General features: G+C 34.9%; 1 protein-coding gene across 1 annotated transcript in view; it reads right to left on the bottom strand.

Moving 5' to 3' along the window:
• The window catches only part of SMC1B (structural maintenance of chromosomes 1B), a gene marked incomplete at both ends in the record, with an annotated part of 85,634 nt that overhangs the window by 19,406 nt on the left and 51,071 nt on the right, over positions 1-15,157 (bottom strand). The window contains 3 exons of the mRNA XM_082666202.1: positions 4,137-4,243; positions 5,684-5,800; positions 6,098-6,235. Of these exons, the coding sequence (XP_082522328.1) occupies positions 4,137-4,243; positions 5,684-5,800; positions 6,098-6,235 (362 nt within the window). The remainder of the gene's footprint in view (positions 1-4,136; positions 4,244-5,683; positions 5,801-6,097; positions 6,236-15,157) is intronic.

Here is a 15,157-nt window from a genome sequence, read left to right on the forward strand (position 1 = left end):
TAGCTCATACTTTCTCCACCCACTCTCCCTCACATAGCCTGCTAATATAATCATTCATTTAAGAAACATTTTAAAGCACTAATTGTAGCAGATGCTGTGCTAAATACTAGTAATACAAAGGCAACAACAATAATGATAAAAACAAAGAGTCATATTTAATGAGAGGTTACTATATGCCAGACACCGTTATAAATGCTTTTACATGAATTAACTCACTTAAGTTATATGACTCTCTGAAGTTGGTAATACCACTATCCCTATTTAACAGTTGGGGAGACCAAGGCACAGAGAGTTAAGTATCTTGCCCAAGGCTACCCACTTAGGAAGTGCTGGAGCCAGGCATGACACACTCAGGCAAGGGCCAAAGAATCCCTGCCCTTAATCACTGACCATGCTGCTCGTACGAGTGGTTAAGAACAAACCCTTCAGGGGTTTATTTCTGCTGCAGGAGGCAGACGCACAGGCTGTGTGCGAGTGGAACACTTCTTCACTTGGCTCCAGGATGCCACTTTGGCTTTCGTCTCCCCTCACTGGCTGCTCCTTTAATAGTTCCTTCTTAACTCCTCAACTTGCTTACATAGCCTAGGATCTCTTCTCTCTTCTATCTACATTCATTCCCTTGGTGATCTTATCCAGTCACATGACTTTGAGTACCATCTGTATACTGACAATCCCCAAATTTATATTTCCAGCCTGGACCTCTCCCATGAATTCCTAACTTGTATGTTCAACTGTCTACTCTACTACACCTTCAATTGGATGTCACAGGCACCTCAAACTTAATACCTGGGATACATAATGGATAAGCTACTGTAAGTAATAAGAGGCATTAGCAAAGTTATCAGATGTTAGATAATTTAAAATTTGATACCATTTTTCTAAACCAGTAGAAGGCAACTAGGAAAATATCATAAAAATAGATACTAGTCATAAGAGGAAAAAAACTACAAAATATCTAGAAATTAAGAACACACAAGATCTTTATGGAAAAAACTTTAAAATTTTAATAAAGGATAGAGATGATTAGAATAAATGAAGATATATTCTATGTTCTTAGATGAGAGGACTTAATATTTTGAAGATGATCTCCCCAAATAAATCTATACATCCAAAGCAATCTCAATCAGAGTTCCAGTTGTATTTTTATGATTGATTGGCAGAACTCCTTAGCAAGAAACTATATTGAAGTTCAAGCAGACTACAGAACAAGGAATATGACAGGGATAAAAAGGGGCATTTTATAAAGATAAAGGGATTAATTCAGCAAAAAGACATAATGATCCCAAATATATATGCACCTAATCACAAGGTTTTAAAATACATGAAGTTTAACTGACAGAACTGGAAGAAGAGAATGAGAGATCCAAAAGTACTTAGAAATTTCAACACTCCTCTCTTAGGAAATGCTAGACCAACTAGACAGAGAATCAGTAAGTACACAGAAGACCTAGCAACACCAATCAACTTGACCTAGGCGCCACTCAGAAAACACTCCACCCAAAAGCACAATGCATATTCATTTCAAGTGTACATGGAACATTTACTAAGATATAATACATGCCATGCTATCAAATAAGTATCAATCAATTTAAAAGGATTTAAATAATGCAAAATATATTCCTTACCACAATGGAATTATTAAAATAAAAATCAGTACCAGAAACATATCTAAATCCTCCCCCCACCACAACAATTTCTATTAAATTAAATAACGCTTCTAAACACCCCATAGGTCACAGAAAGAAACCACAAAGGATATTAGAAAATACCTTGAATGGAATGAAAATGAAATAAAACATACCAGAAGCAGTGGGATGCAGCTTAAGCGGGAAATAAACAGCTTACATGAAAAGAAGAAAAGTGTAAAATAAATAAAGCAAGCTTCTACCTTAAAAAGCAAGAAAAAGAAGAGTAAATTAAACCCAAAATAAGTAGAAGGAAGGAAACAATGTAGTTAAGAACAGAAATCAACAACACAGAAACAGATAAACCATAGAGAAAACCAATGAAGCCAAGAGCTGGTCTTAGAAAGGATCCAAGGATCCAAAGGACCTCTAGCTAGACATCAAGAAGAAAAAAGACAAGACAAACTAGCAATATCAGGAATGAAAGAAGGCACATCAGTACAGATCCTACATAAATTGAAAAGAATAAAAAGGAAATATTAATAACTTTGTTAATAAATGTGATAACTCACATGAAATGCACAAATATTCCTTCCAACACACAAACTACCAAAACTCACTCAAGAAAAAAGATATCCTGAATAGCCCTGTATCTAATAAGGAAACTGATTTTGTAATTTAAAAATCTCCCATAAAGAAAGGTGGGTAGCCCAAGTGGCTTCACTTGAAAAATTTACCAAACTTTTAGGAAAGAAATAATATAAAAACTCTCCATGAGAAAACTCTCCATGAGAAAACTCCATTTTATGAGTCTGGCATTACCCTGATACAAAAATGTGACAAAGACATTGCAAGAAAAGAAAACTATAGGGCAATACTCTCATGAATATAGATACAAAAATCCGTAACAAAATTTTAGCAAATCAATCCAAAATATTTGAAAAGGATACTACAGCATGACCCAGTGGGCTTCACCCAAGGTATGCTAAGTTGGTTTAACATTCTAAAATCAATCAGTGTAATTCACCATATTAATAAGCTACCCCCCCAAAATAAAACCCAACCATACAATTATCCCAAAAGATAGCAGAAAAAGTATTTGACAAAATTCAACACTCATTCACGATAAAAAATTTCAGCAAACTAGAAGCAGAAGGGAACATCCTCAATCTGCTAAAGGGCACCTTGAAGTTAATATCATACCTAAACGTTAGAGACTTAATGCTTCGCCCCTAAGACTGGGAATAAGGCAGGATGTCCACTCTCACCACTTTTATTCAGTACTGTACTGGAGGGCCTTGCTAGTGCAATAAGACAAGAAAATAGAAGGCATACTAATTGGAAAGGAACATATAAACATGTATGTGTATGTATATTTTCCCCCTTATTGTCATTTGTCTTCTCATTTTCTTCAAGATGCTTTTGCCATGCAAAAATTGTTTTTAAATTTCTATACATTTGCAGTTTATCAATCTTTTCTTTTATGGCTTCTGGGGTCTGTCATACTGAAAGATCTTCCCTAATCTGAGATTATTTTTTTAAATTTTCTTATGACTTATTCTAGTAGTATTTTTATGCTTTCATTTTATTTACATTAAAATATTTGATTCAGCTGGAATTAAATCTGAGTCTAAGGAATGATGTAGGGATTCAAGCAGGTTTTTTTCCAGGATGCTAACAAATGTATTCCAACTGAGTTACTGAAAAGTGTAGCTTTTCTCCACTGATGAAATGCACCTTTATTTTAAATCAAATTTCCCTTATAGATCTGAGTATATTTCTGGACTCTGTGAGCCAGTACCTCAAGATTTAATTAAGATAGCTTTATACTATGTTTTAAAATCTGGGAGTTCTAGTCCTTTCTCATTACCTTTTTCATATTTTTCTTAACTAGTTCTGAATGTGAACTCTAGAATCACCTTATCCAGTTAAAAAAAACTTGTCCATACATGTATTGAGATGATATTTAAAGTACACTATAGATTAAATTAGGGAATACCAACTTCTTTACAACACTGAGTCTTCCTATGAAAGAACTAGTTTGCCTTTCCTTTTAATTCACATTTCTGTATATAATTCTCAGTCTTGTTTGAAGGTTTCTTTATATATTGCTTTCACATCTTAGTTTATTTATAAGTAGTAAGTATTTTACCTTTTTCCTCTCTACTATAATTGGGATATTTTCACCTAATATATTGTCTCCCTGGTAGTTTGTTTATAGAAAGGCTACATAATTTCATCCATATATGGATATTTACAGAAAACTAAATAAATTTTAATAACCACTGTGTAATTATTTCCCCATTCTCTTATTTTGTATATTTGTGCTTTCTCTCTTTAAAAAATTGTGGAATAAAAGAATTAGATCTCTTTATTAAAATAGGAATGATTACTAGCTATTTCTTGACAAACTGAAAGGAAGACTACCTCTGGCAAATTCCTTTAAATTATGAAATAATAGTTACATTTATATAAGAGTAACTGCTTATCAACATCTTTTAATAAAAATACCTTTTTTGATCAATTTCTTGTTGCTGTTTAACATGTCTGTTCTCATATTCACGAATATTTTCTACACCAATTTCTTCACAGAAGTGTTGAAAAATATCATCTTCAACCTTTTAAATTATTTTAAACCAAGTGGTTTAATAATTAATTTTAAGAAAATACATAGACAATGCTTAAATCTACGTTTTTCCCACCAAGATTTTCCTGGATTAGGCCAAAGACTAATCCCAACAAGCATCACTGTACTCTGAAAAGTCAGTGCTTTCTCTTTCTTTAACTCCATAAACTACGCTTACCTATTTTCAAATTTCTTATTCTGAAAACTAAGTAAGAAAGCTCATAGCTGGCCTTTTAAGTGTTTTGCCCCTATGAAGTGTTTAATACAAAATCGGAAGTATTTCATTCACCAAAATATAACATGCTACATAAATACATAAAATATTCTTTATATTTGAGTAATACTTTATATTTGAGTAATACTCTTTATATTTGAGTATATTTGAGTCTTAAGCAGTGTAAAACCAAGAGGACTGAAGCATAGAATTAAGACTCAAAACACCTGGAACAACTAGAATGAGCCATATCTAACAAAATAACATTTAACATTAATATTTTTAAAGCCCTGCATTTATGTACTATTATAGGATAAGAGAGACTTGTTTTAACAACAGGACATGTTAAAAAACTTTCAGATTTCAGTTTAATATAAATTAAATATGAAAGTGATATGACTGACACAACAGTAAGCTATAAATTGTATAAGTAGATAATCCAAGCCATGGAAAGTTATAGTTCTATGTGCAGAGTTCCAGGGTACTCTGAACTGGTCAGATAGTATTTTTACATTATTTTTTGTTCTGGCATTGACAAATAACAGAGTACCCAAAGGCTGGTTACCAGAATTGGTCTTAGATCCATAGTAAATGTAAATAACTAGGGAATTAGGGGTATTTAACCTGGAAAAGAGATAATTAAGGGGCAACATAAGTGTAGTTTCAAATCATGTGGTAAAAGGCAGAACCAGAGGCAATGGGTGAAAGTTATTGAGCGATGGTGTGACAAACAACTTTTTAAGGATTAGGGATAAGCAACAGCGGAATGAATTAAACCAGAAAGTGTCTGTCACTTTATAAGCAGAGGATAGATGATCATATCTTTGGTGCCCCAGAGCCAAGCAACTGTGCCTGGCATATAATAAATGTTCAAGAAAAAATTACTGAGTAAATACACAACCTTAAAAGATGACACAAATGACAAAGTTCTTTCCTTCTTGGTGTTAAGGGCAGTGAGAGAAAGAAAGTGGCTGCAAATTTTACAATGGACAAGGAGAGGCTGGAGAGCTGAAGAGAATAACCATGTATACTAGTCATTTTCTCTTGAGATTAGCAATAGTGGTTCTCAAAAAAACACAAGGAAATTAATTTGGCAAACCAATAGAACTTAGCATTTATCAAACTTTGCTTTAGCACATATTGAAGAAGCCCTAAATTTGGTATCTGGTCTAGAACTATATTCCACATGCCATTTAGTAATAATATATCATTCATAACCTTATGTATCTTTCCTTCAAATTCCTCAATTCTTCGTTGCCGTTGTTTGATTCCTTCACTCAACATAGTACATTGAGACTCAATATTTAGCAGTTCACTTTGTAGCTGAGATTGTTCCTGATTACAAAAGAGAAAAAAATGTCTTTTTAACATGGCCATTTTAGCTTTATATAGTGAAGCCAAAAACATGATAGGTATCTTTCAGAATAAAAAGAGAATCTGTGAGATAAGGTAAATTCAGGTACAACTGGATAACAACATTAACAACCATAAAAATAAAGTAACTTAAAGAACTATAATATACCTCAATCATGGGGAAAAGTATAAAAACTACATGGTGCTTTATAAATGTAATTCCTGAAATTCTATGTCCTGGTTCTAATTTCCATCAAATTTTATGTAAGTCTATGTTACCTGGTAAAAAGCAGCAAGGTGCTTCTTTTTAATTATTTCTAGTTCACTTTGCGAATATTTGAGTCGTGTATGAGTTCCTTGTACTAGAGTCTGTATTTGTTTCAAATCTGCTTCCTTGCGAAGTGTCTTCATTAAATCCTAAAAAGGAAGGGAAATATAAAAATATTTTATAACAGACAACACTTTTACTTTTCACAGTGCTTTCATATGACATAATTCACTGCTTTTTACATATAACCGCATCCACACTCCACCTGCCCTTCTTCTGATACTGGGCAATTAAGTACATAAGTCATCTGGAGTAACCAAGATGCCATACAACATCCTCAAAAACCTAACTATCTTCCTAACAGGAAATGGGCATGAAGATGAGGAATGGGGAGTGCATGTTCCACCCAAGGCACAAAAATGGCATAAATGAGATCATATGATATGTGTTGCCTTGTTTTTAGTGCATCCTTGTCTTGCCTCATCCATTTCCTTCTCCCTTCACCCACCCTATTACTCAACCAAATTAACTTGCTAGTATATGTTCTTCTGTGTTTTTACTCCAAGTCCGTATATGAAAACGTGTATACATACTCACCTATATATGTTGTTTTTTTCAGTCTTGTTTTACAAATTTGGAATCACATTAAACATGCTTTTCTGCCTCCTGCTTTTCTCATTCAGTTACTCACAAAGGTCAACTGATAAAGCTCTAAATTCAGTCTTTTAATGGCTGTGTATTATTCCACAGTGTGACTGTAACAAAATTATTTAACTCTTCTCGTAATGATGGGCATTCACTTGGTTTCCAGGTTTTTGCCAACACAAACAGTGCTGCAATAACATACTTGTATGTATACCCTTAAATATTGGTGTTTTTATTTCCATGCAATAGATTCCCCAGAGTGAGCTTAATGGGTCAAAGGTATTCATGTTTTTATTATACTAGCTGGTACCAACTGCTTTCCCAAAGGCTACAATTCACATTTCTATAAATAACGTTATGAGTATGTGTTTCTTTACAACTCTACCAGCATATACATTTTCCCCAAGTCTTACTGATATGTCTGAAGTAACACTAATTTAATTTGTGTTCCCCTGAGTACTATATTCTATATTGAGCATTTTTTCATGTTTACTAGCCATATGGATTTCTTCTATGAACTGACTACTCTTATCGTTTGCCCAGATGTTTCTATCATGTCTTTTTCAAGTCATTTATAGAGTTCTCTGATACTGCAGAACCTATAGTCTTCATTTTAAACTTTAAAAAAAATGTATCCTCATTTAAAATATTTTTTAATTCAAATTTTCAATCTATCTGGAATTTATTTTTATATGTCGTATTATGGGGCACAAAATTACTTTCCCTAGATGTGCCAATACCATTTACTAAATAATCTAACCTTTTCCCACCAAACTAAAACATCATTTTAGTTGTATATTAAATTATCACATATACTGGGCCCTATTCCTGAGGTCCTTATTCTTTTTCATTAATCTGCCCATTCCTATGCCAATACCACCTCAGCTTGGTTACAATGGCTTTTCATAGTATTCTGTATGCTGGTAACATACAATACTACCACAAGTTCTACCACACTCTCTTTTGTTATACCTATTTTTTGACTAGTCTCAGGAAATTCTTCCTTTGTAAGAATTAGAGGATCATTTTATCAAATAAAAAATTCTTGGTTTTATATATATATATATATATATATATATATATCTTTTATTTTTTTTAACTGCATTTTGTCTTTGGTGCTGCGTGGGCTTTTCTCTAGTTGCGCGAGCAGGGGCTACTCTTTGTTGCGGTGTGCAGGCTTCTCATCGCGGTGGCTTCTCTTGTTGCGGAGCACGGGCTCTAGAGCTCAGGCTCAGCAGTTGTGGCGCATGGGCTTAGCTGCTCCGCGGCATGTGGATCCTCCTGGACCAAGGATCGAACCCGTGTCCCCTGCACTGGCAGGCCAGGGAAGTCCTCTTGGTAATTTAAAAAATTTTTTTTATTTATTTACTTATTGATTTTTGGCCGCGTTGGGTCTTCGTTGCTATGCCTGGGCTTTCTCTAGTTGCGGCAAGCAGGGGCTACACTTCGTTGCTGTGTGTGGGCTTCTTATTGCTGTGGCTTCTCTTGTTGCAGAGCACAGGCTTTACGTGCGTGGGCTTCAGTAGTTGCAGCACGTGGGCTCTGTAGTTGTGGCTCACCGGCTTAGTTGCTCTGCAGCATGTGGGATTTTCCCAGACCAGGGATTGATCCTGTGTCCCCTGCACTGTCAGGCGGATTCTTAACCACTGCACCACCAGGGAAGTCCCCCCTCTTGGTAATATATATATAGATATATTTTTTTTTTTAAAGGAAGCACACTCTCCTTATGACTTTTGAGTGGTCTGTTCTCCTTTTTTAAAAAAAATTAATTAATTAATTAATTTATGGCTATGTTGGGTCTTCGTTTCTGTGCGAGGGCTTTCTCTACTTGCAGCAAGCGGGGGCCGCTCTTCATCGCGGTGCGCGGGCCTCTCACTATCGCGGCCTCTCTTGTTGCGGAGCACAGGCTCCAGACGCACAGGCTCAGAAATTGTGGCTCATGGGCCTAGTTGCTCCGCGGCATGTGGGATCCTCCCAGACCAGGGATAGAACCCGTGTCCCCTGCATTGGCAGGCAGATTCTCAACCACTGCGCCACCAGGGAAGCCCTCTTGGTAATATTTTAATTGAACTTGCATTGAAGTTATATTAATTGGAGGACTTCTAACCCAAGAATATAGTATGTCTTTCCTTTCAGTTGTTTTGTCCTTCAATAAGATTTATTTTTCTAATAGTTACTGTGCCTTTATACTTATCTTTATTCCTATTGTGAGCAGGAATTCCTATTCCTATTATTCCCTTTTTAGATGCTTTTTGATAGTATAGAGAAAAACTACACAGTTTTGTTTATTTATATAGCCCTTCCATTATCTTATTAAATCTAGTAGTTTTTAAACTACAGTCTTATTATCAGCAAAGAGTCAATTTTTCTCTTCTTTTCAAAAATTTATACAAATTATTTCATTTTGTGACTATATTTAATATAACTTCTAAGATCATGTTAAATAATAACAGTGATAGCCCATATCTCTACTTCCTGATTTTAACTAAAACAGTTTTTATGTTTTACCATTTAGCAATTATTTCTGTTAGTTTTGGGTAAGAGCTATTTTTTATTTTATTGAAGTGATTTCCACCAATTACTCTTCTACTTAGAATTTTAATTAGGACTAGCTGCTGAACTTTATCAAATGCCTTTTTATGTATGATCATATGATTTTTCTCCTGCCTTTAATTTGTTAATGTAATGGATTATGTTGATCGATCACTTAATACTGAAATACCCATGTATTCTTAGAAAAAATTCCATTCAGCAGATGTATTTTTCTTTTACTACATTGCTAAATTCTCTATAGTAATATTTAATTTAGAAATTACATATTTATACTCACAAGGGAAGCCAGTCTTTAGTTTTATTTTTTGTAGTATCTTTATAATATTTGATATTAAAGTTATACTGGGGCTTCCCTGGTGGCGCAGTGGTTAAGAATCTGCGGACCAATGCGGGGGACACAGGTTCAAGCCCTGATCCGGGAAGATCCCATATGCTGTGGAGCAACTAAGCCCATGCGCCACAACTACTGAGTGTGCACTCTAGAGCCTGCGAGCCACAACTACTGAGCCCATGCGCCACAGCTACGCACCTAGAGTCCATGTTCCACAACAAGAGAAGCCACCGCAATGAGAAGCCCACATACCGCAACAAAAGCGAAGAGTAGCCCCTGCTCGCCGCAACTACAGAAGGCCCACATGCAGCAATGAAGACCCAACGCAGCCAAAAGTAATAAATAAATAATAAATTTATATTTAAAAAAGTTATACTACCTTTAGTAAATAAACTGAGAAGTTTCCATCTTTTTCTATGATCTAGAACGGCTTATGTAACATTAGAATTATATTAGACAGAACTGAGCTATAAACCCATCTGGTCCCAGTCTTTTTCTTTTTTAATTGTGGCAAAATATACATAAAATTTACCATCTTTATCATTTTAAAGTGTACAGTTCAATAGTGTTTAAGCACATTTTCATTGCTGTGCAACCAATTTCCAGAACTCTTTTCACCTTGCAAAACTTAAAACTAGACCCATGAAACAACTCCCCATTCTAATCCCCCAGGCCCTGGCAACCATCATTCTACTTTTCTGTCTCTATGAATGAGACTACTCTAGGTACCTCATATAAGTAGTAGAATCATACAGTATTTGTCCTTTTGTGACTTGCTTATTTCACATAGCTAACATCTTCAAGAGTCATCCATTTTGTAGCATGTGTTAGAATTTCCTCCCTTTTTAAGGCTGAATAATATTCCATTATATGTAGAGACCATATTTTGTTTATCCATTCATCTGCTGATGAACACTTGGGTTGCTTCTACTTTTTGGCTATTGTGAATAATGCTGTTATAAACATGGGTGTACAGGTATTATTCCAGACCCTGCTTTCAATTCCTTGGGGTATATACCCAGAAGCAGAATTGCTGGATCATACAATAATTCTATTTTTAATTTCCTGAGTAGCCACCACACTGTTTTCCATAGCTGCTGCACTATTTTATATTCCTGGAGTCTTTTTTCAATGAGAGATCATTCAACTAACCATGGCTTAAAAAAATGTGTGTTTTTTTTTTTTTCTCACACAAAAGCAGTCTACAGTGATGCAGCTCCTCAACAATGGCATCAACTTTCAGCTTCTTAATACAATGGTTTTTATACTCAAGCTTGCTGTTTCTTGGTGCCAAACTGCTGCTGCATCTCCAAGCCTCTTGAATGCGTTCCAGTCAGGAAGAAGAAAATGCAAAAGATAATACCAACATTCCCATTTATATCTCCAAAACTGCCACAGGGCCACCACTAGCTACAAGGAAAGTTGGGAAATCAAGTTGCTTTAGTTTTTTATGATTCTACAATAGAGGCAAGCAAGGAAGGAAAAGGTTGTGGATAGGTACTGGGCCAACCAACTACACCACTGCCTGCCACTGCCTCATTTTTCAAATGTTCCACTTTTTTTCTGGTCGATATTGGCAATTTATATTTTTCTGAACATCATCCTTACAGATTTTCAATTTTTTTTACTATATAATTATTTGCTTGTAAGATTCTCTTAAAATTATTTTAATTTTCTCATTCCTGATCTGTACATGATTACTTCTAACTTTTCTTCCCTTCATTGGAGTTGCAAAGAGTTTATCTATTTTATTAGTCTTTCAAAAGAACCAGCTTTAGATTCATTTTTCCCTTTTCTATTTGGAGTTTTCTATTTAGTTAATTGCAGCTTTAAAAATTTCCGTTATTGCTGTTTATTTTGTGGTGGTTCTAATTTCTTAAAGTAATAAATTCCCTTATATTTCATCCTTCTTCTTTAATAATGAAGGTATTTTCCTTTTGATGTAGCTTTACTGTATCTCAAAGATTTTGTATTCACCATTTTCAAGACATTTTGTAACTTTCTTCTTGATTGCTTGTTTGATCCCCAAACTATCTACAAGTACGTTTCTGAATTTTTATGTAGACAAAGATTTTTTTGGTCACTATTTCTATTTCATTAAATTATGATCAAGATGACGTATAAAAATCTCTACTTTAAAAAAACTATTGAAGTTTCCATTGTGGACAAGCATATGATCAGTTTTTAGTGTTTCATAGTTATTTTAAATAATATCTCACATTTATTGAGCACTTATTGTTTTGTAAAGTTTACATTAACCTACTTAATCCTCTTAACAATGCTATGAAATAGGTACTATTATTATCCCCATTATTATTGATGAGAAAATTAAAGCATAAAAGCATTTAAGTAACTTACTCAGAGTCACACTGCTAATAAGTGTTAGAAATAGAATCTGGATTTAAGCTTATTGATTGTATTACCAATTCCTCTAAGTTACTGTTTTTGTCTACTAGATCTGTCCAGTTTTGAAAGACATACAGTGAAATGTTTCACTATAATTTCATTTTTATTAACTATCCTTGCTTTAAATATTTAGGTACTATGTGCTGCAAAGAGGTTTAAAATGGAAATCTTGTTTTTTAATATATAATGTCCTTCTTTATTCAATTCATTCAATAAATATTTATTGAAAGCTTACTATAGGTGAGGATTTTTAACCTTAAAGTTCACATTGTCTGATATTGTCACTCCTGTTCTTTTTTGTTTGCATTTGCCAGGTGTTCATCCCATAATTTTCAACATTCAATTTTAAGACAATTTCTTACAAATGACATTTAGCTGAGTTTTGCCTTATTTTAAGCTATGATGATCTTGGTCTTTTAATGGGAAACTTAAATCCACTCATGTTTACTGTAATGACTAATAAACAAAAATTTTATTTCCTCCATCTTACTTTTTATCTTTTATTCTTTTCATGCATTATTTTTGTTATTTGTTCCTGTGTTAGTGTACTTTTAAACACTCTAGTCCCACCAAGATACAATCTTTAGAATATTCTTACTTCTTCATCTCCTCACAGATAAGACCTCTGGAACATATTTACTTCTGTCTCCATCTCTAGTTCCCAGGTTTTGCTGAGTTAGTTTAGCACTATTCATTTATTATAATTAGGTCTGTTCTAATCCATGTGTTGCTTAGAGTACTTTCTCTGGTATTTTTGTCACATGGAGTATGTGCATGACATTATCTCTGAATCTGCTTATCTGCAGATTCCTGAAAGGTAAATGATATCTTGGGATGTAGTCCTTTTCCCTCAGTTGCCTATAGCTGTTATTCCAGTCTCATCTAGTTTTGTAGTCGGATACGAGCTTGATTTAAAAAAAAAAAAACACAAGGAATATTTTTTAAAGGGGGGTGGCGTATTTTCGTATTTTAGCCTTGCCTCTAAAACCTAGGACTTCTGTATTAATGTGTGCCTTTTCTCATTAAACCTACATGGAACTGCGTGTGTCCTTTCAATTGGTAAATTAAGGTGGATCCTCAGTTAGAGACATTTCTTTTTTGTTTAATTATTTCCTCTCCTCTGTGCTCCCTTTCCTCTTTCTGAAACTTATTATTCTCTTAAAGTCTCTATTTTTCTCATGATTTCCTTAGCTTTGTGATTTTTCCCCCTCATTGAGATACTGTTCCACTTGGTCTTCCAGGTTATTAATTTGGTTCTCAATAATGGCAATCCCATCCCTCAATCCACCTACAGCATTCTATAGTTTAGAAATACATTTATTAGTGCCAGAAAGTCTTTTTTTGTGTGTGGGGACAGAGAGAGGGTTGACACTACATTGTATTTCCTTACTGCTACTTTTTTGTTCAAGTGTTGATGGCTCCTGGAACACCTCAAATGCATTTGTGCATTTCTTTCCCTACTGAGGATCAGGTCTGGGTATTAAGGTATCCTAAATGGCAGCTGCCCCACAAGCAGTCTCTACACCCAAAGGCCAGCAATTACAACAGAAAACTGTCAGTGTCCCACTCTGAGACGGAGGAAAAGACGTCTCTCTGGTCTCTTTGGCCTCTCCCAAACTCAGGAATAGGGAGGCCACAACCTACTAATATTTAGCTTCATGGGGTTCAAGACTACGCATATTCACATGGGACAAATATTTAACCTCCCCCCAGGATTCCCCTATGTCCTGATTCTTCTCCCAGCACTCTTCAAACATCAACAGAAGCCCTGCATCAGCTTTTCCTGGTGGCCTCCCCCAGAACCCAAGACATCATTTGCACCCAACTCCCCACTAGGTTCAGGTGAGACACACAGGTAAAGAGCTTAGTATAAACATGGATAGGAAGCCAGATTCATTTCAAGTTGCCACCTTCCTAGAACTTTCTCTGTGCCTAGGCCTAAATTTGTAAAATCTTTAGAAGCTGAATATTTATTTATATATCTTACTTAGATCAAAACATAATTTGCAGTCTTATGCTTACAGAGAAAGATTAAAATTAGCAGAGTAACCTTGCCAGAATATCTCCTTGAATCAAAAACTGGTCATTTGTATACACAAAAGAAGAAAGCTAAATAGGAAAAATAAATAATCTAAAAGCATTCTACTGACTTAGTATCTGTTAAAGTTGACATTTCAAGTAAGTGTGTGTGTGGGATTACAATATTCAACAAATGATACTTTGGAAGGAAGCATTATTGAATTTCTTTTGTCATTTTCAGAAAGAATAAGGTCTTTCTGAGCATGACACTGAAATCCAGAAATTATAAAAGATTAATAAATTTCGCTACATAAAGATTAAAAATACATGTATGATAAAACAAGGTCAAATGTCAAACAGATACTGAATGGCAAAAAGGAATAAACTTTTGATACACACAATATGAATTTCAAAAGCACTAGGTTAAATGAAGAAAGCATAACACAAAAGACTACTTACTGTATGATTCCATTTATATGAAATTCTAAGTCAGAAAAAGCTACAATGATAGAAAGTAGATTGGGTTGCCAGGGTCCAGAGGGTCCAGGGGGTACAAAGGAGCCCAAAGGAATTTTGGGGGGTTATGGAAATGTTCTATATCATGATTTTGGTGGTGGTTACACGACTACATACATTTGTCAAAACTTATTGAATCATACACTTAAAATTGGTGACTATTATTGTATATAAATTACATTTCAATATAGCCGACAAAAAAAGTTGAATAGAGAATATATTTCTGGGGCTTCCCTGGTGGCGCAGTGGTTGAGAGTCTGCCTGCCGATGCAGGGGACACGGGTTCGTGCCCCGGTCCGGGAAGATCCCACATGCCGCGGAGCGGCTGGGCCCGTGAGCCATGGCCGCTGGGCCTGCGCGTCCGGAGCCTGTGCTCCGCAACGGGAGAGGCCATGGCAGTGAGAGGCCCGCGTACCGCAAGAAAAAAAAAAATGGGGAAAATATATTTATAACATGAAATACTGAAACATGAACATGAATATATTTACAACATACATGACTAAAGGGTAATTTATTTATAATACAAATAATTCTTAAAGTAGGTAATAAAATAACAAATACCTAATAGAAAAACATGCACAGGAAATAAATAAGAATTTCA

Source organism: Grampus griseus (assembly GCF_964374135.1).
Source record: "Grampus griseus genome assembly, chromosome: 11".
In the NCBI taxonomy this organism is placed as follows: Eukaryota; Metazoa; Chordata; class Mammalia; order Artiodactyla; family Delphinidae; genus Grampus; species Grampus griseus.